Raw genomic sequence first — 26,676 nt, 5'->3', positions numbered from 1 at the left:
TTTGTATGGCATCAAAGGTGAATTTTCTCGAAAATGCTCTAAAGGACGAATTTATAGTCCAATTGATGAAAAACTACCAGTTCGTTGTTGTGGCAAAAACATCGAATCCTACAAAAATTGGAAATCGCTTCAGAATTTCCAGAACATCAAAAATGTTGCCGGTGGCAAATTTCCTCAATGCACTGTGGTTCTGCCCGTGGACAAAAATCGAAAATTTTATGTCGACAAATTTGATTGCGATTGAAAAAAATATTCTCTAAACACATTAATGTTTTTTTTTTTTTTTTTTTTAAATTTTGCCTGTTAGGGCGAAGATAATTTTTAATGATTTTTATTAATTTTCTCGTTTAGAGTTAAGCTTGATGATCGGAAATTTTTTGCACGTGAAAAAGGAATGCCAAGGACTCGAACCCACACAGTTACCAAATTACGTGGCCAGGTTTCGCTGTTGGTTGAGCAGCTCTTCAGACGTATGGACTGTTGAATGGCTTCTCTATCCTAGAACTTTTCGTTTTTCAAATGCAAATGTGTTTTTATACATTAACGGATATTTGGCCGTTGAAATGTATTTCTTCATGACAAACGGTATTTGGCGCTGCCTTTGAAGTTATGAGTTTTGGCTTTGAACGCTAACACGCCGTGACAACATTTTTGATATGTTTTTATACCCTCCACCATAGGATGGGGGTATATTAAGTTTGTCACTACGTTTGTAACTACTCGAAATAATCATTGTAGACCCCACAAAGTATATATATTCTTGATCAGCGTACAATTCTACATCGATATAGCCATGTCCGTCCGTCTGTCCGTCTGTCCGTCTGTGGAAATCACTCTAGCGTCCGAACGGATTGACGTAGGTTGATGAAATTTTGGGAAAATATGTTATTTTTACGTAGGACTTTTGGTATTGAAAGCGGGCTATGTAGGTCCACCCTTTCGTATAGCCCCCATACAAAATGACGCGTGACGCGTCGTCGTTTTAAGGAATTTTTAAGATATTTGGCCCATTTTACCACCGAATTGGTTGTAATTTGGTACTTTGTGTCTCCAGAGGCCAAAAAATATTCCTACCAAAGTTGGGTTATATAGGTCCACGTTTTGGTATAGCCCCCATATAAGGCCCCATATAAAGTACGCGTCATTTTAATATATTTTGAATGTATTAGACCCATTTGACCACAGAATTGGTTGTAATTTGGTATTTTGTGTCTTCAGAGGCCAGAAAACATTCCTACCGAAGTTGGGTTATATAGGTCCACGTTTTGGTATAGCCCCCACATAAGACCCCTTATAAAGTACGCGTCATTTGAATATATTTTGAATGTATTAGACCTATTTGACCGAAGAATCGGTTGTAACTCTGTATTTTGTGTTTCCCGAGGCTAAGAAACATTTCTACCATAAAATGTTTATATAGGTCCACGTGTTGATATAGCCCCCCATAATACAATATCTCCCGATTTTCGATATTTTGAACGTTTTAGCCTCATTATCACACCGAGATGGCTGAAATTTGATATTTAGTCTTCTTTAGGCGTATAAAACTTTCCCCCAGAAATTTTTAGGTATAGGTCCACGCCATCATATAGCCCCCATAGAACGGTACCTTCCGCACTTCGGTATTTTGAAGGTTGTGGCCACATTAATCCACCGAAATGGCTGAAATTTGTGGTGGAGGGTATAAAAAGTTCGGCACGACCGAACTTAACGCTTTTCTTACTTGTTCAGTATTATTTTTGCCAATTTACAGCGGTAATATGCCAAGTTAAGTCGAAGCAGTTGAGATTTGTATGTGGTGCCTTAAAAACGAAAAAAAAAATCCGCAAAGCCTTCGTAGCTTATGAGTGAAATTATAAAAAAATTAAGAGGTAAATGTACAATTTCCAAAATGAATCTTATAGTTGATGGCATTGACAATATTCTTACGAAAAAACAAATTCAAAATTCGTTTTCTAAGTTCCTTAAAAATAAATTCTTTGTAAATGACTTTTTGTGCTATTTTAAATATGATTGCTATAAATTTATGTTGAGTTTTACTAATGTTGGCCCCGTAAGGGCAAGTCCATATGTTTTTAAAATACAGGGGAAAGTCTCTAGTTCACGATAAAAAGAAATCCAGCTGCCACCATCTGCCACTTTGGAAATTATTTCACTTATACCACGCCTGTAAAATCGCCAGAATTCCGAAAATCGGGAGAAACGTTTATATGGAAGCTATACCGAAACGTGGACATATGTATATTGAACATTTTTTGCAAGGAAGATGGTTTTCCCTCAGAACTTAAAATGCAAAATTACAGCCAAATCGGTTGGAAAATTTGACTAAAATCGTCAAATACCGAATATCGGGAGGTACGTTTATATTGGAGCTATACCTAAACTTGTTCCTATATTGAACATTTTTTGCACGGACGTATGATCTTTCCTCTGAAGTCAAAATACAAATATACAGCCAATTCGGTTAGAAAATCTGGCTAAAATCTTGAAAATACCGATAATAGGGAGGTACGTTTATATGGGAGCTATACCTAAACTTGGTCCTATATTGAAAATTTTTTGCACGGATGTATGATCTTTCCTCTGAAGTCAAAATACAAATTTACAGCTAATTCGGTTAGAAAATCTGGCTAAAATCGTCAAAATACCGAATATCGGGAGGTATGTTTATATGGAAGATATACCTAAACGTGGACCTGTATTGAACATTTTTCGCACGGACGTATGATCTTTCCTCCGAAGTCAAAATACAACATTACAGCCAACTCGGTTAGAAAATCTGACTAAAATCGTCAAAATACCGAATATAGGGAGGTACGTTTATATGGGAGCTATACCTAAACGTGGACCTATATTGAACATTTCTTGCAAGGTGGTATGTTGTTCCCCCAGAACACAAAATGCAAAATTACAGTATGTCCCATCATTGAGCAAATATGAATATCTTCTTCTTTTTCTGTCCGTTCAACTATCGGTATTAAAGGTCGCCTTGAAGTTTCGCTCTATCTATTAATGATCAAGTTATTCTTGAGCGATCTATGGCGAACACCTGCCTAGAAGCAACCGAAATTATGGCTTCTTAGGAAATACAAGACCTGCTCTGGAAATCACAACTAAAAATCTCTTGAAGTTCTCTATTGGCAATACAAGTTAATTTTAGACTTCATACTGATAAAGCGGGGCTTTGAGGTTTTAATATAGAAAATAGACTTCTTTAGGTCTTCTAGGGACAATACAAAGCCACTTGAGGTTTTCTATCGCCAATAAGAGAACTCCTGTAATGGGATTCTATAACGCATTTGCTGGTTACCCACAAAAATCGGTAAAACTAAAATCCAAAATGTGAAAATAAAAATTGGCAACACTGTTGCTATCGGTAGTACTTAGCGACAACTTTATTTTGGTTGCTAACTTGGCGACTAATTTCGTTAATTAACGAAATTACAATTATTTTAATTTTACCGATTTTTCTCGGTAACCAAAAATGCGTTAGAGAATCCCACTATTGCTGTCTTTCATTGAAACACAACGCCATTTAAATCGTTTATCGGCATTACACCTTGAACTATTGATAAAGAGAAGATCGCTTAAAACCTCATATCACCTATCGACAAGTTCGTTTGAGGCATTCAATTTATAAACAAGACCACCTTAGGCCTTTTATTATGTAATCAGGTGTCTTCTTAAGGCCTTCTTTAGGCATCTATCGGCAGTACAGCACATCTTGGTACAATCTGCCTTATGCTTCCATTGGAATACAATAAATCTTGGGGTGTTGTTTTGGCAATAATTACTGCTGATACCTTTAATCGCAACCACAAAACCACATGAGGATAGCCATCGGCAATAAAATACTTTATATTGCTAAAAGAGGGTGCCTTATTTCTCCTACAAACATTACAATTTGTCCCTCGGGTTTTAAATACAATAGGAATCCACTTGATGTCTTCGTTCGCCAATACAAAACCATCTGTGGATTTTTCTTGAAGAACAAGGCCTCCTTAAACCTAACCTACTATAGTAACGCTCCTCATGAGACCAACTATTGATAAAGAGACCATATGCTTCTATCGCCATATAAAACCTCTTGGTGCGGGCAATGCAGGACTATTGAGACGTCATATTGATAAAACAGGATTCCTTCCAACGATATTATAATTTCTCTAGGTGCTGTAGATTTCTAAACAGGACCCCCTTAGGCGTTCCGTAATCATTACAAATGTAATTAAGGTCTTCTATAGTCAATACGAGACCTCCTTAGGCCTTTCAAAAAAATAAATGTGGCCTTCTGAAACCTTTAATCGGCAGTGCAGTTCTTCTTGATTAACTAGGCAACTTACGAGTAAATGCCTCAATGCAGCCTGCCAATACAATACCTCCCGAAATCCTTTTAGCTATCTATGAGGCCTTCTTATGCCTCCTGTTGGTCATAAAATACATCTTCACGGTTTCTATTGAGAAGATAACCTACTTCACAATACCTGTTTTTGTGTGTCTTTTTTCTTTGGGAACTTTAAGCCAGATCTTAACAACAACAAATTATAAACATTTCATGAATCGACCTCAGCTTTGCTGAGAATTTTTAATAATACCCAGAATAATATTCTTTTCCTATTCTTTTTCGCACTACAGATATTCCCTGAAATAATTATTGGAAAATACATTCTACTATTTTGAAAGGTATGTATGACAAAAAAAAATAATGAATACTTCTTTGAATAAAACGAAAAAAATAGTGCTGGGGCTCAATTCTCTTTCTATGAAAATGTGAAATGAAAACTTTTATAAAGGAGAAAACTGTCAAATGAAAAATATTATAAAGGAAATATTTTTCATTTCAAATTTTCATAGAACAAGAATCCAGTCCCAGGTCTCATATTGTGTTGTATAAAATGTGTGAATAAAATATTAGTACTTACCAACAACTTAACTCCAAAATACAAAACAATTTTTAAAAATCAAAAAAATAATTATAATAAAAACACAGACATAAACCACTGAGAACGATTACAGACAAATATTAACATACACACACTTAAAGATGTCTCATTTTTACCATGTCCTACAGCAGAGAACAGAAAGAATTAAAGCTTGGTACACATGGTCAGTTTTAAATGACAGCTTTGCCCAAATAATCGGTTGCTTGCTAGTGTGACCGTTCATTTTTGTCATTCATCATGCAACGGTTGGACAGTTATCGGTAATTGTGACAAATCGACATTCAAAACTGACAATGTGTACTGCACTTAATGTACGAAATTCTATTAATAATAAACAAGACCTACCAATATATATTGCGGAGTTTAATCGCTAATACAAGATATCCTGAAGCTTTTCTACTTAGAAACTGGGGATTCTTAAGAACCTGGCCGTACAGGCTCTTTTGAGTAGAGATAAAAATATAAGTCCTCTGCGAAACAATTTTTATTAATTTCTCACGGTTAGGAGTTACCAAATGTTGCCCATGGGCAAAATTGGACCATTGCACAGTGGTTCCGCCCGTGGACAAAAATTGAAAAATTGATGGCGACAAATTTGATTGCGACTGAAATAAATATTCTCTAAACATATCAAATTTTTAACATCCAGCATTATTTTTGTAAATTTACAGAGGTTATATGCCAAGATAAGTCGAAGATATTGTGATTTGTATGTGAGGCCTTAAAAACGAAAAATACATCCGCAAAGCATTCGTAGGTTATGAGTAAAATTATAAAAAATTGGAGAGGTAAATGTGCAATATTCAAAATGAAACTAATATGATGATGGCATTGACAATGTTTTAACGAAAAACCAAATTCATAATTCGTTTTCTAACTTGATTAAAAATATTTTTTTATAAATGACTTTTTCTGCTATTTTTAATATAATTACTATTAATTTATGTTGAGTTTTACTAATGTTGTGAGCATTTGTGAGTCTCGATTTTTTTTAATGCAAGGGATAGTCTCTAGTTTACGATAAAAAAAATCCTGCTGCACCCATCTGCCACCCGCCAAGTTATTCCTCCTATACAACGCCTGTAAAATCGTCAAAATTCCGAAAATCGGGAGGTACGTTTATATGGGAGGTATACCTAAACATGGACCTATATTGAACATTTTTTGCAAGGAGATATTTTGCTCACTCAGAACTCAAAATGCAAAATTACAGCCAAAAATGTGGGTAAAATCTTCAAAATTTCGAAAATCGGCAGGTACGTTTATATAGGGGCTATACCTAAACGTAGACCGATATTGACCATTTTTTGCATGGAGGTATTTGGTTCACTCAGAACTCAAAATGCCAAATTACAGCCAAATCAGTTGGACAATTTCGCTAAAATTGTCAAAATACCAGAAATCTGAGGGTACATTTATGTGGGGGCTTTAAACCTACGTTTAAAATTTGGAGGCGGTAGCTCGATTAGAACTATTTTTGAAAAACTATATTGAAAAACTTTTTGCAATAAGGTTGTTTATTCACTCAGTACTCAAAATGCAAAATAACATCCAAATCGGTTGGTAAATTTGGCCAAAATCGTCAATATACCAAAAATCGGTCCGTACCTTTCAATGGGAGCTATGCCCAAATATGGACCTAAATCCACTAAAAATGATTTTCTACCTTTTTGGCTTGTTATAAACCTACGTTTAAAATTTGGAGGCGGTAGCTCGATTAGAACTATTTTTGGCCCTCCTTTCCATACAAGTGGGACCACTGTGCATTGTGGTTATAAAAATTAACAAAGTTTGTTTCTTAAGTCTCTGTATTATCGTTATATTTTTTATTATTCATGATGCGAAAAAGCATAAGCTTATGAGTTTGTTTCATTCTAGAGGAAAATTAATGGAAATGGAAAATTGATCTAAATTTATCATTAATAGTTCACAAATTAGACAATTTTGAGATATATGGTGGTTTTAATATAATATTAAATTCTCATATTGACATTTTTCAGAGTAGAAGGTTTTGAAAAATATTTTCCATTTTGTATGCAGACTCTTAAGCTGATAATAAATATTGCCCTTCATGCAATACCTAAAATTATCATCATCGATATTTAAACAGATATCCGCTTGATATCTTACAAATCCCTAATATGTAATATGTATATTCTACCAAAATTCAGGTCCAATCTTCAAATAATAATATAAATACAACATTTTTCACAAGCCCGAATGTCTCAATGACCCTTTTGTATTTCATTGTATATCACTGACCACCATTTTCATCTTCCACTAAGGTAACCAATTTTATACCAAAAAGGCCCAATGTTGCTTACAGGCAACTTTAAAATTTCAAATAAATTAGTCCATATTTACATTAGACAATTTTCCTTGCGGCAATTGTCAGTTTGAAGGAGAGAGGGGTGAGGCGTATGGTAACCCTTTGCCTCTCAACACTCTCTGTCACCTACAAACTGACAATTGCCGCAAGGAAAATTGCCTAATGAAAAAATGGACTTATAACTACTGATTGGAACTGTAAATTGTAGGTTTGTTCCTTTTTTTATTAGATCAACATTTCAGTAAGATTTTTCAAAAAATGTTGGCTGCAATTATTCTATTCATTTGATATTTAACGACATTTTATAAAATCACTAAAATATTTCTTGTTCAAATTTTTACACGACTATTTATACTTAAACAAGCATAACTTCGCCAATATAGCTATTTATTCAAAAGTACTTTCCATTTTTCGTATTCTTCTGAAATCAACCTACTGACACCCGCTTAGTATATATAAATATCTCATACGCATACGCAATCATGCTAAATTGTCCACAGGCAACGTCGGGACACAAAGGGTTCAGAATTATTAATTTCATGTTTGCCCCCAAAATTGTCATTAATGTAATTTCCTCTTTCCTATGTTACAGAAATATAGCAAGGCGGGCGGAATGTTCAAAATATAACACATGACATTTTTAAGTCCCTAAAAATTTATTTCAGCTATAATTTTTTGAATTTTTGGTCGATTTTTGTAATTAAAAATTACTTGATGGACTTCTTGTATGCGTCTGATATTTTCAGACATTTTGAAAATATTACAAGGTGGGTGGAGGTGGGGTAAATGGTCTGGGTGAAAAAAAAATTAAATTACTTTTTTTAAAAGATAATAATTGATTTCACCCCACTATTAATTTTTATATTTTTGCATGATTTTTCTAAATAAGAATCACCGAACCGAAACTAAAAATTTCTAAGATAACTGGTATTACAGGTAGGGCAAAATGTCTCAAAAATTATATATGCCTTTTTAAGTCCATTTCGATTGATTTTAGCTCAATATTAATTTCTATATTTTTTATTGATTTTTCTACTTAATAGACTGTTGTCATGAAATTTTCTAATATAACAGATGTAATTGTCATTAATGTAATTTTCTCTTTCCTATGTTGCAGAAATATTGCAAGGCGGGCGGAATATTCAAAATATTACACATGAAAATTTTTAAGTCCCTAATAATTTATTTCAGCTATAATTTTTTGTATTTTTGGTCGATTTTTGTAATTAAAAATCACTTGCACGCGACTGAAATTTTCAGATATTTTGAAAATACTACAAGGTGGGTGTGGATGGGGTGGGTGGTGTGGTTGTATAAAAAATTAAATGATTCTTTTTAAAAGATAATAACAATTGATTTCGCCCCACTATTAATTTTTATATTTTTTGCATGATTTTCCTAAATAAGAATCACCGAACAGATGTCAGGTGTGCAGCTAAAAATTCCTAAGATAACTGGTATTACAAGTTGGGTATTACAAGAAGGGCAGACTGTCTCAAAATTTATATATGCCTTTTTTAAGTCCATTTGAATTGATTTTAGCTCAATATTAATTTCTATATTTTGTTATTGATTTTTCTACTTAATAGCCTGTAGGCAAGAGGCTGAAATTGTCTAATATAACAGATGTTGCAAGGCGGGCGGAATGTCTCAAGAATTACATAAAGATTTTTTAAGTCCATTTGATTTGTTTTCAGCTAACTATAATTTTTTATAATTTTTTATTTTTTCTACCTAATTGTTGCCCAATAAACGTCAGGCGTGCAGCTAAGATCTTCAGATAATACAAGGCGGGCAGAGTGTTTAAAAAATTACATAAAGCTTTTTTAAGTCCATTTAAATTGCTGAAATTTTCTTATATAACAGATGTTACAAGCTGGGCGGAATGTCTCAAAAATTACGTTTCGCTATTTTAGGACCATTTGAATTGATTTTATATTTTTTGTTAATTTTTCTACTTAATAATCACATAATAGACTACAGATGTGCATCTAAGATTTTCATATCTAACAGATATTACAAGGCGGGCGGAATGTGTCAACAATGTCATAGCTAGAGTTGTGTAGTACCGGAACGAACTAGTTCATTGGAACTATTCCGAGACTGGAACGATCGGAACGATATCCGACTCGTTCGTTTATATAGTTCCTTTCGTTCATCTCGTTCCTTTTGACCATCTCGCTCTATTCGCTCATCTCGTTCTATTTGTTCAACGCTTCACATACACACAAACACACGCATCGTCAATAACAAACAAAATAGAAACAGAATAGAAAAGAACGTATGAATCTCTTTTCTATTCTGTTTCTATTTTGTCATTGACGATGCGTGTGTTTGTGTGTGTGAAGGGTTTTGCGTTTAACTACGACATGTGTAGGAAAATATAATAGATTTTCAACATAAAAAGTGAAAACTTCTCTCTATCAATTACAAAAAATTACAAATATTTGTTACTAGTCTTTAATAAAGCGCGCATAAATTCTATAAAATAAAAAATATAAAAATGTGTTTTTATTTGTTTAACATTAAAAGAACGGCGGAGTTTTACACAAAATGATATTTGAACGAACGATTCATCCAAAGGAGCTATTTAAATAAAAAGAATATTTGAGTTAAATGTCAAACGAACGAAGGAACTATATGGAACGAAGGAACGATATTAAGGAACTAGTTCCTTTTGATAAAAGGAACGAGAAAGATCGAACCGTTCAGTGAACTAGATTGCCCAACTCTAGACATAGCCTTTTTTTAAGTCCATTTAAATTGATTTCAGCTCACTAGTAATTTCTATATTTTTTGTTGATTTTTCTAATAAAAAATCAGGTCAGGTGCGCAGTTAATATTTGTAGATATAATATTTATTACAAGGAGGGCGGAATGTTTCAAAAGTTGCAAAATGCTTTTTTAAAGTCTTATTCAAATGATTTCACCTCACTATTCATTTTTATATGAGGCTGAAAATTTCTTTTATAACAGATACTACAAGGAGGGCGGAACGTCTCAAAAATTAGATAAAGTTTTTTTTTAAATTCCATTTGAATTGATTTCAGCTCACTATTAATTTTTATAATTTTTGTTGATTTTTGTATTTAATAATGGTTTAATAGACTTTGGTTATGAGGCTGAAATTTCCCTAGAATTGGAAAAATATTTGTTTATGGCGTCCTTTTTGAATTAATTTAATTATTATTTAATTACTGATTTATTCTGGGGCATTATAGCTTAAGTTCAGAGGAATTTCCTATAGTGGTGCATCCTATCTGTACATTCTAAACGATTTTCTGTTGCTCTAAATTTTAAAGAATTTCTATGACATACAAAACAAATACAACAAGTACTGCCATTTTTCAGGAAATATAATAAATTAATTTCCAAAAAATTATTTTTCAACATAAAAAATTATATTGACACACATAAAACAATTACAAATTAACATTTATAAAAAAATGACATAACAATACACAAAAAGTTTTTTATTCGTTAAATATTTCATATTTGTTGTTTTAATGATTGTTTCTGATTGAATTGAGAGAGATAGACGAGAGAAAGATTATGTAAATTTCGAATTTATGAGTGAAAATATATTAAAAATAATTGATTAGGGGATTAAATGGCAGTAGTGTTTTAATATTTACAGGTAAATTACAAACATTTATACAGATCAAGACAACATACAAAAAAGGGGGTTAGTAGTAAAAATTAAAAAATTAAATTAAAAATTTAAAAAAACTTGTTAGTTTTAGAAAAGAAACGAACCCCTACAAAATTCAAAAAACCAGTAGCGGCGGAGCCTTTCTTTTCCTTGTCGCAAAAAATAGTAGTTTGGTTTGAAATGAAACAAAGTAGTTTTTTTGTTTGATTTTAGTTTTATTTTTTTATTGATTAATAAAAATGATTTCTTGTTTTTTTCGGTTACTTAATAGTTACGAGGAGAGGAATGGGAAAAAGGTATGAGGAATTTCTTTTTTTTGTGATTTTAAATGAATATGATAAAATGGAAAATGGAATTTTGTAGAGATTTTATGTGGTTGTTTTTTTAGTACTCAAAATAGTATCTGCCAGGCACACACAAAAACGCCGGTAGTCAGTCCTCTTTCATCAGTTTTTCGGTTTTTATTTGGATGAGTTTGGTTGATGTTGTTGGCTGTTGTTTGTTGAAATGTAACGCATATTGTACAGAGTGTGGAATTGTTTCTTTTTTTTTTTTTGGCTTGATGGTTTTGTTGTTATATTAGATATTTTAATTAATTTGTTTTTAATAATATTATTATTATTATTATGTTGTTAATTAAGAGAATTATTTAAAGGCATAATAAGAAATTTAAAAATGCACACTTGACTTTCTACTAAATAGCCCAATATTAGTCGAATTAAGCCCGTTTTTTTTATTTCAAAATTAAATTTTTCCAGGTAAAGTGTTTGTAAATATTATTTTGGTCCTATAATATGGACCAAATGTTGCAAATATTTCATACAGCTTTTCTAAGATTTTAGGAACTGATTTGAGCGATTTCTTAGAAAAAGCCTTATATTAGACTTCATTGCGTTTTTTTCTTTTTTAGCGCTCCATAAATTACAAGACGGCCGGAATTTTGATAATATTTCTGACAGTTTTTTTTAAGTCCCAAAGAAATAATTTCAGTTTACTAATAATTTTTATTTTTTCATTGATTTTTCTACATTCCTAATTTTCCTTTAATGGAGAGCCATAGACAGCAAGGCCGGCGGAATGTTCTAAATATTTCATTTAACTTTTTTTTAAATCCATACGACTTGGTTTAATTAAAAATTCTTTGATTGGAACGTCCTTTTCTCTGAATAAAATGTCTTAATGAGTTCCTATTATTTTTCCTAATTTTCCTTTAATGTAGAGCCATATACTGCAAGGCCGGCGGAATGTTCTAAATATTTCATTTAACTTTTTGAAATCCATACGACCTGATTTGACCTGACTGTTAATTTTTATATTTTCCTTAATATTTCTAGACAAGAAAATCCTATTCGACTTCCGGTGTGCGGCTAACATTTTAAGAAAAATGGAGCCCAAAAAAATAAGAATTCTTTGATTGGAACGTCCTTTTTTCTGAATAAAATGTCTTAATGAATTGCTATTACTATTTTTTTGTTTTATTTCTTTTAAGAAGGTCCATATACTGCAAGGACGGCGGTATGTTCAAAATATCGTTGTCGTCCTTGTTTTAAATGCTGGCCAATCTATTTTTAATTCTAATATTTATAAATTTTATTTATGCACCAAATTTTTATTCCAAAATTTATTCCACTTTTCTCTTTATGATGTTACCAGATATTACAAGACCGGCGGAATGTACAAAATTTAAAATATACCCCTTTTTAAGTCTATAACAATTGATTTCAGCTCACTTCGAATTTTTATTTTTTGGGTCGATTTTTCTAAATAAGAATCTCCTAAAAGACCTTAGGTGTGCAGCTTAAAATTTCGGATATAGCTCCTTTTCTGTAGCAACAAAATAATAAATGTTGTCCGATTTTTTTTTTTTTTTTGATTGTAGAGTCTCCCGAATTTGAGTGTGCAAATCCCTAATTAGATTAATGTTATGCCTTTTAAATAATTCTGTTAATTTGTTGTTGCATATTTTTTATACAGCTATTGCAGTTTGTTTGTTTTTTATTATTACACATGAGCGGTTGGTTAAACCAAATGGATTAAGAACATAATTTACATCAATGTAGCCAATGGAAATTTCGAATTTCTATGACAACAACAATTTGTTAGAGCCTCTATGCTAAGATACATATAAATGGTTGTTTAGCGTTTAGTGTTTTTTTTAGCATTAGTTAGTTTGAAAATTTAATCAATTTAGCTTGTTAACCGCTCATGTACAATAAAGAAAAATGTTATTAGAGAAACAAAATAAACTAATAGAAAACTTAGATATTAAGAAAAAGAATATTATGTGATAAATACTAAAAACGAAAATGGTAATTGTATAATGTAGAGAAGAAAAATATGCAGAGAAAAAACTTCAAATCGAAAAATATTTTGTACCATCAAAGGCGCGTAAGAATTATTCACTTTTAAAACAAAATATTGCAATAAATTTCATCCAGAAAATCTATCTATAAATTTATTTCGATCCCCAGGACATTTAACCAACTGTTGCCTTATTAATTATTATAAGGCGGGCGGAATGTTCAAAATATTGTGCATGGCATTTTTAAGCCCATAAGAATTAATTTAATCCCACAGATAATTTTTATATTTTTGCTTGATTTTTCTAAGTAAGAATCACCTAAAAGAGCTCAGGTGTGTAGCAAAGATTTTGGGATATAACATATTGCAAAGCGGGCGGCATGTTCAAAATATTCTACATGGCATTTTTAAGCCCGTAAGAATTAATTTAACCTCACTGTTAATTTTTATATTTTTGCTTGATTTTTCTAAGTATGAATCATCTAAAAGAGCTCAGTGGTGTAGCTAAGATTTTGGGATATAACATATTGCAAAGCGGGCGGAATGTCTAAAATATTCCATACCGTATTTATAAGCCCGTAACAATTGATTTCATCTTATTGTTAATTTTTATATTTTTGTTTGAGTTTTTTAATAGAGCTCAGGCATGCAGCATAAATTCCCGCACATAACAGATATTACAAGGCGGGCGGCATGTTCAAAATATTGCACATGACATTTTTAATTCCATACGAATTGATTCTAACTCGCTGTTAATTTTCATATTTTCCCCGATTTTTCAAAGTAAGAATAACCTAAAAGACTTCAGGTGTGCAACTATTTACTGTTAATTTAAAACAGATCCTGTAAGGCGGGCGACATGTTCAAAATATTGTATATGGCATTTTTAAGCCTCTACGAATTGATTTACGCCCAATTTTTTTTTTTTTTTCATGATTTATCTAAATATGAATCACCTAATAGAGCTCAAGCGTGCAACTGAGATTTTCCGATATAACATATCAAAAGGCGGGCGGCATGTTCAAAATATTGCACATGACGTTTTTAAGTCCACACGAATTGACTTAAACTCGCTGTTAATTTTTATATATTTATCTGATTTTTCTAGGTAAGAATAACCTAAAAGACTTCAGGTGTGCAACTATTTTTTCTTTATTTAAAACAGATCCTGTAAGGCGGGCGGCATGTTCAAATATTGCACATGGAATTTTTAAGCCTCTCCAAATTGATTTACGCCCAATTTTTTATTTTTTCATGATTTATCTAAATACGAATCACCTAATAGAGCTCATGCGTGCAACTGAGATTTTCCGATATAACATATCACAAGGCGGGCGGCATGTTTAAAATATTGCACATGCCATTTTTAATTCCATACGAATTGATTTAAACTCACTGTTAATTTTTATATTTTTACCTGATTTTTCTAGGTAAGAATCTCCTAATAGAACTCAGGTGTGCAGCTGAGGTTTTTGGATATAACCTGATTAAAATTCGTTTGAAATAAATACGGGCACTGATGGTTTGTTATTTTTCTCGACTTTAAGTAGTGTATAAAATTATACGCCTTGGTCTCATTATTACACATTGCCTGTGTATCCTTTTTGGAACTGATATTATTTATACTCCCTTGATATTAATATTAATCATACGCCTTAAAGGGTTTTTATTTTAAATTTCTCTGCATATTTTTCTTGTAGTTTTTTTTTCATGATTTTTGCGGTTATTTTTATCTTCATTTTTCTTTATGGAAAAGATAATGAAACATTTAACGAATCGTTGTTTGTTATTTTTTCTCAAAAAAATTTTATATGATTTTTGGTTTTGTGTTTTTGTGATTTTTTGGTAATAAGTTTTTTATTATTTAATAATTTTGGCATAGTATTTTTAATTTAAATTTACAGAGTACATATGTTTACATTTAAACTATATTTAAAAGTTTGGACTTAATTGTATTTTTTGTAGTTGTTGTTTTTGTTCTTGTTAAATTTGTTTTCTCTTGTTTAAACATATATTATTTTTGTTAATTTTAATAGACACAAATATTTATGAAGAAAATATAATGTAATAAACAAAATCAATTGCCCCCAATCGAACGATAGATGATGACAATTGATGTTTGAGTATTCTTGGCATTTCCTAAGTTTGAGCTTCACTAACTAATTTTAAAAATTTATTGTTGCTCTTAAAAACAAAATTCTTTCAAGCTCTTGCTGTAAAGTAGAGAGATATAAAAAGAAAGGAAGCCAAGTGTAAAAAATTTGAGAAATATTTAAAATTGAAAATGCAAATAACTTTGTCTGGAGATGAAAGGAAGAAAGGGAAACTAGGGAGCTTGGAAGGCTAGTAGTCGGGTTAAGGTAATTGAAGAAGAAGAAACGAATAAAAGAAAACACCAAAGAAATTTTGAGGGAGCAAAAGAAATTCCCATCTTTCTAAGAGAGTTTTAGATCTCAGACTTCACTTTATTTAAAGCCCCTTTTTGCCTTGGATGTTAGTGGCAAAAAATAAATAAAAGAAATCCTTGAATCCTAACTCTCTCTGTTCCCTTTATCTAATAATAACTTTCAACAATTATTTCAAACGTCCCTCATTTTTCTCTTTAAGTGTTTCCTTGTCATCGTCATTTCATTAAAAAGGATTTTGGTTTTCGGTGTTGTTTTTTGTTTTGATGGTGTATATATTTGTATATATATTTTTTATTGTTGTTTTTATGAATTTGAAAAAATTCTTTTAGAGTTTTATAAATTTCATGTTTATAAAGTAGAGGATAATGCTACAAAAAATGATATCGTTTTTCTCTGATTACTACTACTCGTTTCAATTTACATCGAATTTATGTTAATTGTTCGTTGATGTTGTTGTTTATATCTGTGTTTTTGTATTTATTTTACATTGTATTTTGTAGTTTTTTTGTTGTTGTTTTATATATATTTTTGAGAATTGGGTTGTGTTATTGTTTTTTGGGAGGTGTTTCCCTATTTACAATTCCTTACCCTTGTTGAGTTCTGAGAGCAATTTATCCTCTGGCTCATATTCCAAGGGCACCAAGGCATTGGGTGTGTAGGGCTTGTCCTTCAGATACAAACCATAACGGGATGGGTATCTAGGTGGATAAAGAAAAGAAAAAAAAAAAAAAGAAATTAAAATAAAATCAAAAATAAATATATGTACATATACATATAATAGGCAAAATAAAGAATCTTAGAATATAGTCTCCTAGGTTTTCCAAACCGCCTTTTAATAACAATTCGTTTCTTTGAGAATATAAACCCCCCAGTATACAAAGGGAAAATCGTTGCACACCTGAGAAAATCATATATGTATATGAAATTGGGAATAAAAATCCTATATGAAAGTTTTGACCATATCACAGTATCAATTCTTTCAAAAGAATTATGACCACTTAGATTCATTTCTAAAAAATAGCACGCCCTTTACCAGACATTACAAGCCCGGCGGAATGTTCAAAATGTTGCCAATGATATGTTCTAAGACCTATATGAAAGTATAGATCATATCACAGTATCAATTCGTTCAAAAGAATTATAACCACTTAGGTTCATTTCTAAAAAATAACACGCCCAGCACCAGACATTACAAGGACGGCGGAATGTTCACAATGTTGCCAATGATATGTTTTAAGTCCTATATGAAAGTATTGATCATATCACAGTATCAATTCGTTTAAAAGAAATATGGCCACTTAGGTTCATTTCTAAAAAAAATACGCACTTTAGCAGATATTACAAGGCCGGCGGAATGTTCAAAATGTTGCCAATGATATGTTTTAAGTCCTATGTGAAAGTTTTGATCATATCACAGTATCAATTCATTCAAAAGAATTATGGCCACTTAGGTTAATTTCTAAAAAAAATAATACGGCCTTTATCAGATATTACAAGGCCGGCGGAATGTTCAAAATGTTGCCAATGATATGTTTTAATTCATATATGAACGTATTAATCATATCACAGTATCAACTCGTTGAAAAAAAATATGGCCACTTAGGTTCATTTCTAAAAAAATAATACGCACTTTACCAGATATAACAAGGCCGGCGGAATGTTCAAAATTTTGCCAATGATATGTTTTATGTCCTATATGAAAGTATTGATAGTATCACAGTATCAATTCGTTTAAAAGAAACATGACCACTTAGGTTCATTTCTAAAAAAAAATAATACGACTTTAACAGATATTACAAGGCCGGCGGAATGTTCATAATGTTGTGAACGATATGTTCTAAGCCCATAAGTATTGATTAGACATCACTGTTAATTTTTATATTTTTGCTTGATTTTTCTAAATGGGAATCACATAATAGACGTCAGGTGTGGAGCTAAGATTTTTGGGATTCAACAGATTTGCAAGGGCGGAGGAATGTTTTAAATATTATAAATATTTTATTTTAAGTCCATTATAATTGGTAAAGTGTTGAACTTTTGCGGTAACTGTAGAAATGGACTAAGGTAATGGATAATGTGCCTGAAGGAAAGGATCAACACAGTCCATCTTAAATTATCACCATTTCTGATGATAATTATTGGGCTCACCAGACATTTTAGTTGGACAGCGCTAAGACGACTCCAACACAAATGTCTGGAAGGAAGGATTTCGCCTAAAGTTACTTGTGGTCCAAAACCATTATTTCGACGAGGCACTTTTCAGTCTAAAGGTGCAAAAATATGCTTTAAGAAGGCCATATGGTCCAGAAGGCTTCAGATTTCTTTTTCAAGTAGGCCCTCTGGTCTTCTAAATGAGGTACTCCTGGTATTTTTTAAGGAAGACCTCTGGTCTTTTAATGAAAGGTCTACTGGTCTGCATGAGGCACATTTCAGTCTAAAGGTGCAAAAATATGCTTTAAGAAGGCCATATGGTCCAGAAGGCTTCAAATTTTTTTCAAGTAGGCCCTCTGGTCTTCTAAATGAGGTACTCCTGGTATTTTTTAAGTAAGACCTCTGGTCTTTTAATGAAAGGTCTACTGGTCTGCATGAAGACGTCTTTCACGGTCTTCTTTAAAAAGGCATCCTGGTTTATTTCAGAAACGATTCAGGTACTCTTTAAGAAGATATCCAGTTCAGCTTTAAAAAGGCCTTCTGATCTTCATTAAGTAGATTTTCGTCTCTTCTTTAGAAAGGCCTTCTGGTGTTCATTAAGGACGCCTTCTTTGGGAAGACCTTTTGGAATGCCGACTAAAAATGTTTGTGCCTGGTTTTGTTTATGAAGACCATCTGGTTTTCCTCAAGAATATATTTTGTTCCTCTAAAAGAACAACGAAATGTCGCCTTAAAGAAGACCAGTTGGTCTTCTTCTTTTAAGAAGGTCTACTTTAAGAACACTCTCGTTACAAATAGACCTTCAGGGCTACTTTAACGAGAATCTCTGGCCTTCAATCAGAAGACCATCTTCCTAAGAAAGGATTCCTGATTTCCTATAAGAAGGCTTGGTGGAAAATATAAAACTTCTACTTTAAGAACACTCTCGTTAAAAATACTTTCTGGGCTACTTTAAGGAGAATCTCTAGCCTTCAATCAGAAGACCATCTTTCTAAGGAAGGCTTCCTGATTTCCTATAAGAAGGCTTGGTGGAAAATATAAAACTTGCTTTCTTTAAGATGTCCCTCCGGTATACCTTTAGAAGGCCTACTGGACTTCTAAATGTTGACTTGCTGGTCTACTTAACATGTTGCCTTTGTGAAGAAGGTCGTCTGGTTTTCTATAAGAAGGCTTGGTGGAAAATATAAAACTTTCTATCTTCAAGATTTCCCTCTGGTATACCTTAAAAAGGCCTACTGAACTTCTAAATGTAGATCTGCTGGTCTACTTAAAATGTTGCATTCGTGAAGAAGGTCGTTTGGTTTGCTTTCACAAGACCGTCCGTACATCTTTAAAAAGATCTTCTGGTATTCCATAAGGAATTCTTAAAGAAAATCAGAAGGTCTTACTTATGAAGTCCAGATGGTCTTCATAAAGAAGACCGAAAGGTCTCCGTAAAGAAGACCAGGAGCTCTTCGTTTTAAAAATACTATTTGGAAATCTAGAAGATTTACTTTAAGAGGACCTTAAGCTATTCTTTAAGAAGGTTTCCAAAGGCCTGCTTTAAGACAGGGATAGGTAATGGGAAGCAATAATCGAAAAAACGGTCTGGCGATTATTTCAGTTGTCTTAAAACTCGACTTTCGACTTTTTCATTACCGCAGCAAATCGATTATTCATCGATTTTCGTGTTGTCGTTTGAAACTGTAAAACCGACTAAACTGAAATACCGCCAAGTCAACAATCTATGGACAAACTCGAAAATCGATCACAAGATAATCGATTATGCGATTTTTCCTCCAGACAAAAGTTGACTACGATTTTTAGACTTTTGAAAAGTCTCGTTAAGGAAAATCTCTTCGGTCTGCTTTAAGACGACTTTCTGGACTTTATAAAGAAGACTATCAGAAATTCTTAAGATTGATTTTATATAAGAACTTGTGGACTATTTTTAGGTAGACTTTGGTGGTCTTCTTTAAGGAGAATTGCTGGTCTTCATTTTCTTCTACAGGAAGGTCTTCTGATTTACTACGAAAAATGTAGAAGTCTGTCATTAAACAGACTTTCCGCCCTCCTTAAGAAGACTTTTTGGTTTCCTTTAGAAAGACCTTTTGCTCTTCTTTAGAAAGACCTTTTGGAAGCCGTTTTAGCCTTTTATGTGCTGCACACATGACAAAGCATCACAGATTTATTTTGAGAAAGTTTCGAAATTACCAAGAATATTTTTGAATTTGCGTTATCAATTCGCGTCTTCGATTAAACTTCAAATTAAATGCCGAATTCTATGTGGCGTATAAGTGTTGACGTAACTTATACGCCATGGTATTTATTTGGTAAAAGGGTGGCGTATGTTTTACGTAAATATTACCCAGCAAAATCTTTGTAGCCAAAAATTTAGCTGAATCACTAAATTTTATATGTGAAACAAGTCACGTGGAGCCTCAAGGATGAAGTATATTTTGCGTCTTGATCACATATTTTGCATGAATCTGTGGAAAGGAGTAAAGAGGCATTTCTGAAGATCTTTTTTGAGTCTATTCATAATCATATGGATGCAAATGTTGTCATAAGATGAAGGATAGTCTTTATTATCTCTTATTACTTTCTGTGGACCGTGCTCAATAATGTTCAATTTCAATAATATTTTTGTTTTGTTGAAACTTGAAATTAAATAACAAATTCTAACTGGCGTATAAGTGCTAGCGTTACTTATACGCCAAGCCATTTCTTCTTAATAAACCCCATAATTTTTAGATAAGGTGGCATACGATTAAGGTAAATATTTATGATAGGTCCTCCTGTTGAAATGCTGTTGTATTTTTTTTAATAACAAAATCATCTTACCTGCGTTCAATTTCTTGCATACGTTTCAAATGTTCATTCCAGGCACGTTCAGCGTCATAGTTAGCTGGAACTGGAAATTTTAAGAATAAAATACAATTATTAATAATTTAGTTTTTTCGTTTGCTGGCAATTTAGCACTTCAAAGCTCAATGAGAAAATAAAAACTTACATTTAAAGCAATAGAAAAGAATTTTAGCAGTCTCTCATTTATGGCTCTCAGACAGTATTATGCGGGTATTTAAAGCATTTTATTATAATTACCACAAAAGTTTTTTTACATTTTTTTGAAAGTAAGCAGCAGAAGTGTTTGTGTAACAGTTCAAAGTTTAGTTGGCCACAAAATTTGTTATGTGTTTTATTTTTGGCAGTTGAGGTAAGGCAAAAAGTATTTTTGTGGTGAAGAAAAAAATTTCAAAAATTATTAAAAGCAAAAAACAAGCAAAGAGAGAGACAAGTAAAGGCAGCTAAGTAAAGCTATCATGAAAAATATGAAGTGATAACAGAAATGCACAAATGAACGATAAAATGATAACGAAATAGTGAACTGAACATTAAAACGACAAATGAAAACAAAAACTTTGTGAGTTTCTTAACACAGAATCATCAATATTTTCAACATTTATTATAAAATTATTATTAACAGTTTTATTATATATTGCTGGCTAAGAATCTTGAACATATAAAGAACTTTGTGGATATAGGGTTAAACACATTTCCCAAAGAAGTTATAATTAGGAAGTAAGTAAAAAAAATATTTAAAATTTACCTAGTATTCCAATGTCCTTTAATATATTTTTTTTTTAAAATATCTATGAAATTTTCGGCGGTAGACAAATGAGTATCCTTGTGATTGGTTTTCATATCTACTTTATCTAATAAAGGAGCCTAAAAGAATATCTGCCGTAAAATATACCACGGTGGAGTATGAGTATTGACATAAATAATACGCAATGCTGTCCGAAAACTCCTATAAATATTATCTTAAAAATTCTTCAGGAATTTTGTTGTCTTAAAAGTCCTTTTCTAGGGTATTGACATAACTACTGATGGCATTTAACATCAAAATTATTTTCACAAATCTCCTTAGAGGATTAAACGTCTTAATAACATGTCCCATATGGGGTATAAGTATTGGCATAACTCATACGCACTACCGTAATGAAGATATTTAGGCTCAGTGTTATTTTGTGAAACCCCTGAAAGATGCATTTATCTCCAATTTCTCAACACTGATAATTTATTTGAGAGTATTAGTAGTCAATGACCTCGAGAGTGACCTGTCCTGGTCCTTCCCTTCAATTAAAACACATTATTTTCACTTCAAATTATTTTTTAATAAAAATTATGATTTTTATTTATTTTTTAATGGGGCTTATATATAAAACATATATATATATTTTTTGGTTTCCTAATTTATCTTTGAGTTGTTAGATTGATGATCTGATCATTAAGGATTTGGTAGGTCCTTTATTGAAGCTTTTTATGCTGAACTTGGCTACTCTATATAGCAGTTATTCATAACTATATATTTTTTAATATTCTGCCAAGAATTTTCGAATGAGGTTTTGTTGGTTTTTGAAAAGAAAACAAAAAAGAGAAAAATGGAAAAAATCAAAATTAATTAGATTCCCGTTTTTTCAATGAAAATATGAAAAGGGGAAGAATGTATTTCACCAGTTCATGGCTTTTTTTCGGGAGAAAGAGAAAAGCATTTGGAATTTTTGGGGACTTTTTTAAATATCCGTTAATTCAGGACATTTTTTTTTTTTGTTAGACAGTGGAAAGATAAACATTTTGTGTATTTTGTGTTGTTGTAATAGACCTAAAAAGTCTACAGTGGCAGTCAGCCCTAGGCCGAATTCTGATCCACTGTAGGCCTTGTATATGTATTTGTCAAGGGAATCTGGCTATATCATCTTCACTGGTAAAACAGATTGTTTTATTTGACTTTAATTTTTGTCTTGTGGTATACAGATTGTTGTTTGTGTATCCGGGGCCCTGTATATGTAAATTTTCTACAGCTATAACATTGAAATTATCAAAAACCTTGGTATTCTTGTTTTTTATTTTTTTATTTTTTTGCTATTGAGTGAAAACTAAATCTGTTTATTTTCAATCAAAAAAATTCGCAAAAATAAATTTTGATATGGGTATTTACACTCAGATATGAATACACATACATACATATAATTATGTGTAAGATGTGTTAAATTTATTTAAGAAAAATGAAACCTTGAAAAGCTCATTTTCGTATTTTGTTTTTCATCGATAAACGCCCACACAAGGAATGCTCTTGAAGAACTACCATTGGATACATATGACAGATATGTAGAAAAATTTTATACATACATATATAAAGACCATGGGCACACATATACATATGTATATAAATTTTTATAACAGCAAATACATATATACACAACACTTAAATAAAGCATTTTCATTGGCTACTATAAAATTTCTCAATTTTTTTTTTTGCAAAAACAAAAAAAAAAATATTTATTAAATGTGAAAAGAGAGAGCGTTATATGATCCTCACATTTCTTGTATATCTATAAACATGTATGTATGTATGCATGAACAACAATGAGAGAAAATCAACACACACAACAAACACATATATGTACATATATAATTTTAAATATATATTTTAAACGAATTATAATGAAATATTAAACCAAATCGTCAGTGCCATTTTTTTCTTCTTCTTAAATATTTCATAATAAACAATAAAAAAGACAAAAATATTATACAATTTGTGAAAATATATAAACAGGTATTTTGTTGTTGTTGTTTATATGTCCACAATGTGACAAGGTATAATTTTTGAATTTGTGTGATAATATTGAATAATATTTGTGGATGAGAAAAAATGAAAAAAATCTGAGATAATAATGGTAAGATGTTCTGATGGATGGACAGGAAAAAATGATGATCACCTACAAAATTTAATACAAATGTCCCCATAAACCTATTCGACAAGTCGATGCATTCAAAGGTGTTCCAAGCCATGTTCGAATAACTTTAACTTATACAAGATCAGCAGTTAAACTAGGAAAGAACCTTTCCCAGCCTTTCGTAACACAACGCCACAGAGGGAGCCATAGTGGTGCAGTGGTAAGAAAGTCCACCTTGAACTTAAAGGGTCTGCGGTTAAATCTCCGACCAGTGTAATGTGGACTTACATTTCCTGAGTATTTCAGCCATGAACAACTTCTCTACAAGTGGTTCGTAAGAAACGAGTTGGTGATAAAAAGTAGACCCCCCTATTCATTGGGCCAATATGAATCGACATACACTCATTGATATGAGATATGTCTTCCTTGTCCCTTCAGGGATGTTGTGGGAACATATGTATGTATGAGGCTTCAGACAAAGCTCGAGCAGATGGCATTTTTTCTATGAAATCTATTGATATTCTAGGCAAAGGCCTGTCGGGTCATTACGATCTGATTTATTTGTTGTATGAGATAAATTTTATTGGGCTTCTATTAGGCTGTTGCTACTGGCTTTTTATGACCTATTGAAGTTCTGTTAGAAGATCTTCTAGAATTCTTTGGTAAAGCCAACTTATATATAAATAGACGTCTATGGGAGTAGATCTCTATAAATGGATTTATAAGCTGCCTACGAGAAGATCTACTGGTCTTATACAAGAAGACCCAGTGGTGAGAGTTTTGACTGAGCCATTCTCAATTATAAGATCCATTCGTCTTTATAAGAAGACTTACAGGTCTAGACCTACTTGCATTCATTGTGAAAACCTATTTGTCTACCATAAGAAGTCCAAGAGGAAGGTCCTTATGAAGAGACCTATTATCCTTATATGAAGAAACCGCATTCTCGACGAAAATAAGAATTGGCCTCCTATGGAAACACCTACCGGTCTTTTATGATAAGGCCAGCTGGTCTCTTAAAAGGGAATAAGAATTAGCATCCTATGGGTCTCTAAAGAGAAGACCTGCAGGTTTCTTTATAGAAGACCTGCTGGTCAATTAAAAGAAGACCTGCAGGTTTCTTAAGAGAAGACGTGCTGGTTTTCTTTGCGAAGATCCACCTTTCATGAGAAGACCAACCGGTCGTATATGAGATGAACTACTGGTTATTTATTACAAGACTTTCTGGCCTTCAAGAAGAAGACTAGTTTTTTATAGGTAGACCTGCCGGGGTTCCATGGGACGACGTACTTCTCTCTCTTTTGTGAAGACTTACGGGTCTTTTATAAGAAAACCTACCGGTATTCTAAAAGAAGACCTACTTGTGTTCTGTAAGAAGGCAACAAAAAGACCTAATGGTGTTCTTTGAGACGTCCAACCTATTAGAAGACGAACTAACCTTCTATAAGAAGGCATACGAATTTTCTATGAGAAGACCCCGAAGAACCAGATGGCATACAAATCTTTTATATCTCATTTTTAATGAGAAGACCAACTAGTCTTCTATGAGAAGACCAAGTGGTCTCCTGTGAGAAGACCTCCTAGTCTTCTGTGAGAAGACCTCCTAGTCTTCTGTGTGAAGACCTCCTAGTCTTCTATGTTAAGGCGTTCTAGTCTTCTATGAGAAGACCAAGTGGTCTCCTCTGAGAAGACCTCCTAGTCTTCTGTGATAAGACCTCCTAGTCTCCTTTGAGAAGACCTCCTAGTCTTCTATGGGAAGACCTAGTGGCCTGTTATAAGAACATCTCCTTGTCTTCTATGAGAATAGCTACAGGTCTTCTGTGCGATTATTTACAGAACTTCTATGAGAAGACCCATTGACCTGCTATAAGAAGAACTTCTGGAAAACGTACTGTTTTTCTGTAAAAAGGCCTTCTGATCTTCCCTGAGAAGACGATCCAATATTTTATGAGAGGACCTTGCTTAATGATCTATGAGAAAACCAAATGGTCTTGTTACTCTCATAGAAGACCAGTAGGTATTCTCTTAGACTTTACATGAGCAGACCTACAGATCAGCTATGAGACGAACTTTCGATCTTCCAAGAGCTAACCTTTTAGTCTTCTATGGGAAGAACTGTTGTTTTTCAATGAGAAGACTAAAAAGGCTTTCTGGTCTTCCCCGAGAAGACGATCCAATATTTTATGAGAGGACCTTGCTTAAGGACTTAAGAGAAAACCAAATGGTCTTTCTCACCAAGGACCAGTTGCTACTCTCATAGAAGACCAGTAGGTATTCTCTTAGACTTTACATGAGCGTACCTACAGATCAGCTATGAGAAGAACTTCCGATCTTCCAAGAGCTAACCTTTTAGTCTACTATGGGAAGAATTGTTGTTTTTCACTGAGAAGACCAAGAGTTCTTCTACGATAAAACCTACTGGTCTTCTGTGCGAACACCTTCTAAGCTGCCATGAGAAGATCGTCTGGTCTTCCATCAGAAGACCTGCTGAAAAGTTCTACCTGTCTTCCAGCGGAATACTTTCTTATTTTCTATGGAAAGACAAACTGACATTACACAAGAAGACCTACTGATCTTCTTTAAGAAAACCTATTTGTCTGCTATAATAAGAGCTTCTGATCTTCTATGAAACTTGTCGTCCATAAAAAAGGCCTTATAGTCTTGTATGAAAAGAACTCAGAGAAAATCTTCTGGTTTTCTTTGGGAAGACGTCCTGATCTTTTTTATAAGTCCGAAGAGAAGATCTATTGGTCTTCCATGAAATTACTATTGGCATCTATGAGAAGATTTTCGGGTATTCTATGAGAAAATCCACTAGTGTTCTGTGAGGGGTTTTCTATTATTCTATAAGAAAACCACTATTTCCATGGGAAGATCTTCCGACCTTCTATGCGAAGAATTACGGGCCTACTGTGAAAGGTCATACTGGTTTGGGGATGCAAATTTGTCTTTTAAGAATATGAACCAGAAGGTTGACCTTCTATGAGAATAACATCTGGAAGACCTCTATTACGATGGTCTTCTGGTCTTCTATGAAACGATCCGTCCATAAAAAAGGCCTTATAGTCTTGTATGAAAAGAACTCAGAGAAAACCTGCTGGTCTTCTTTGAAAAGACATCCTAGTTTTTTATAAGTCCGAAGAGAAGATCTATTGGTCTTCCATGAAATTACTAT

General features: G+C 32.6%; 1 protein-coding gene and 1 long non-coding RNA gene across 36 annotated transcripts in view; both read right to left on the bottom strand.

The window, feature by feature from the left end:
- Window positions 1-26,676, bottom strand: part of Mf (myofilin) — a 69,877-nt gene that overhangs the window by 24,011 nt on the left and 19,190 nt on the right. For 33 of the 35 annotated variants that reach the window (XM_073979096.1, XM_073979268.1, XM_073979254.1 and 30 more), the window contains exons 4-5: window positions 20,605-20,674; window positions 16,219-16,328 (exon numbers count right to left, since the gene is read on the bottom strand). In XM_073979096.1, the coding sequence (XP_073835197.1) occupies window positions 16,219-16,328; window positions 20,605-20,674 (180 nt within the window). Of the gene's footprint in view, window positions 1-15,037; window positions 15,436-16,218; window positions 16,329-20,604; window positions 20,675-26,676 lie in introns of those variants that run through there. The other 2 variants (XM_073979286.1, XM_073979295.1) reach the window with 1 other exon arrangement.
- On the bottom strand, window positions 11,816-14,810 carry LOC141399926 (uncharacterized). Its single transcript, XR_012412024.1, has 3 exons — window positions 14,501-14,810; window positions 12,189-14,341; window positions 11,816-12,020 (listed from the first exon to the last, which is right to left on the bottom strand). It is a non-coding gene; the product is annotated as an uncharacterized lncRNA (long non-coding RNA).

This window comes from Musca autumnalis, unplaced genomic scaffold (genome assembly GCF_047663935.1).
Source record: "Musca autumnalis isolate F117 unplaced genomic scaffold, ASM4766393v1 scaffold_1, whole genome shotgun sequence".
Classification (NCBI taxonomy): domain Eukaryota; kingdom Metazoa; phylum Arthropoda; class Insecta; order Diptera; family Muscidae; genus Musca; species Musca autumnalis.
This window is presented reverse-complemented; position numbering and strand designations above follow the sequence as displayed.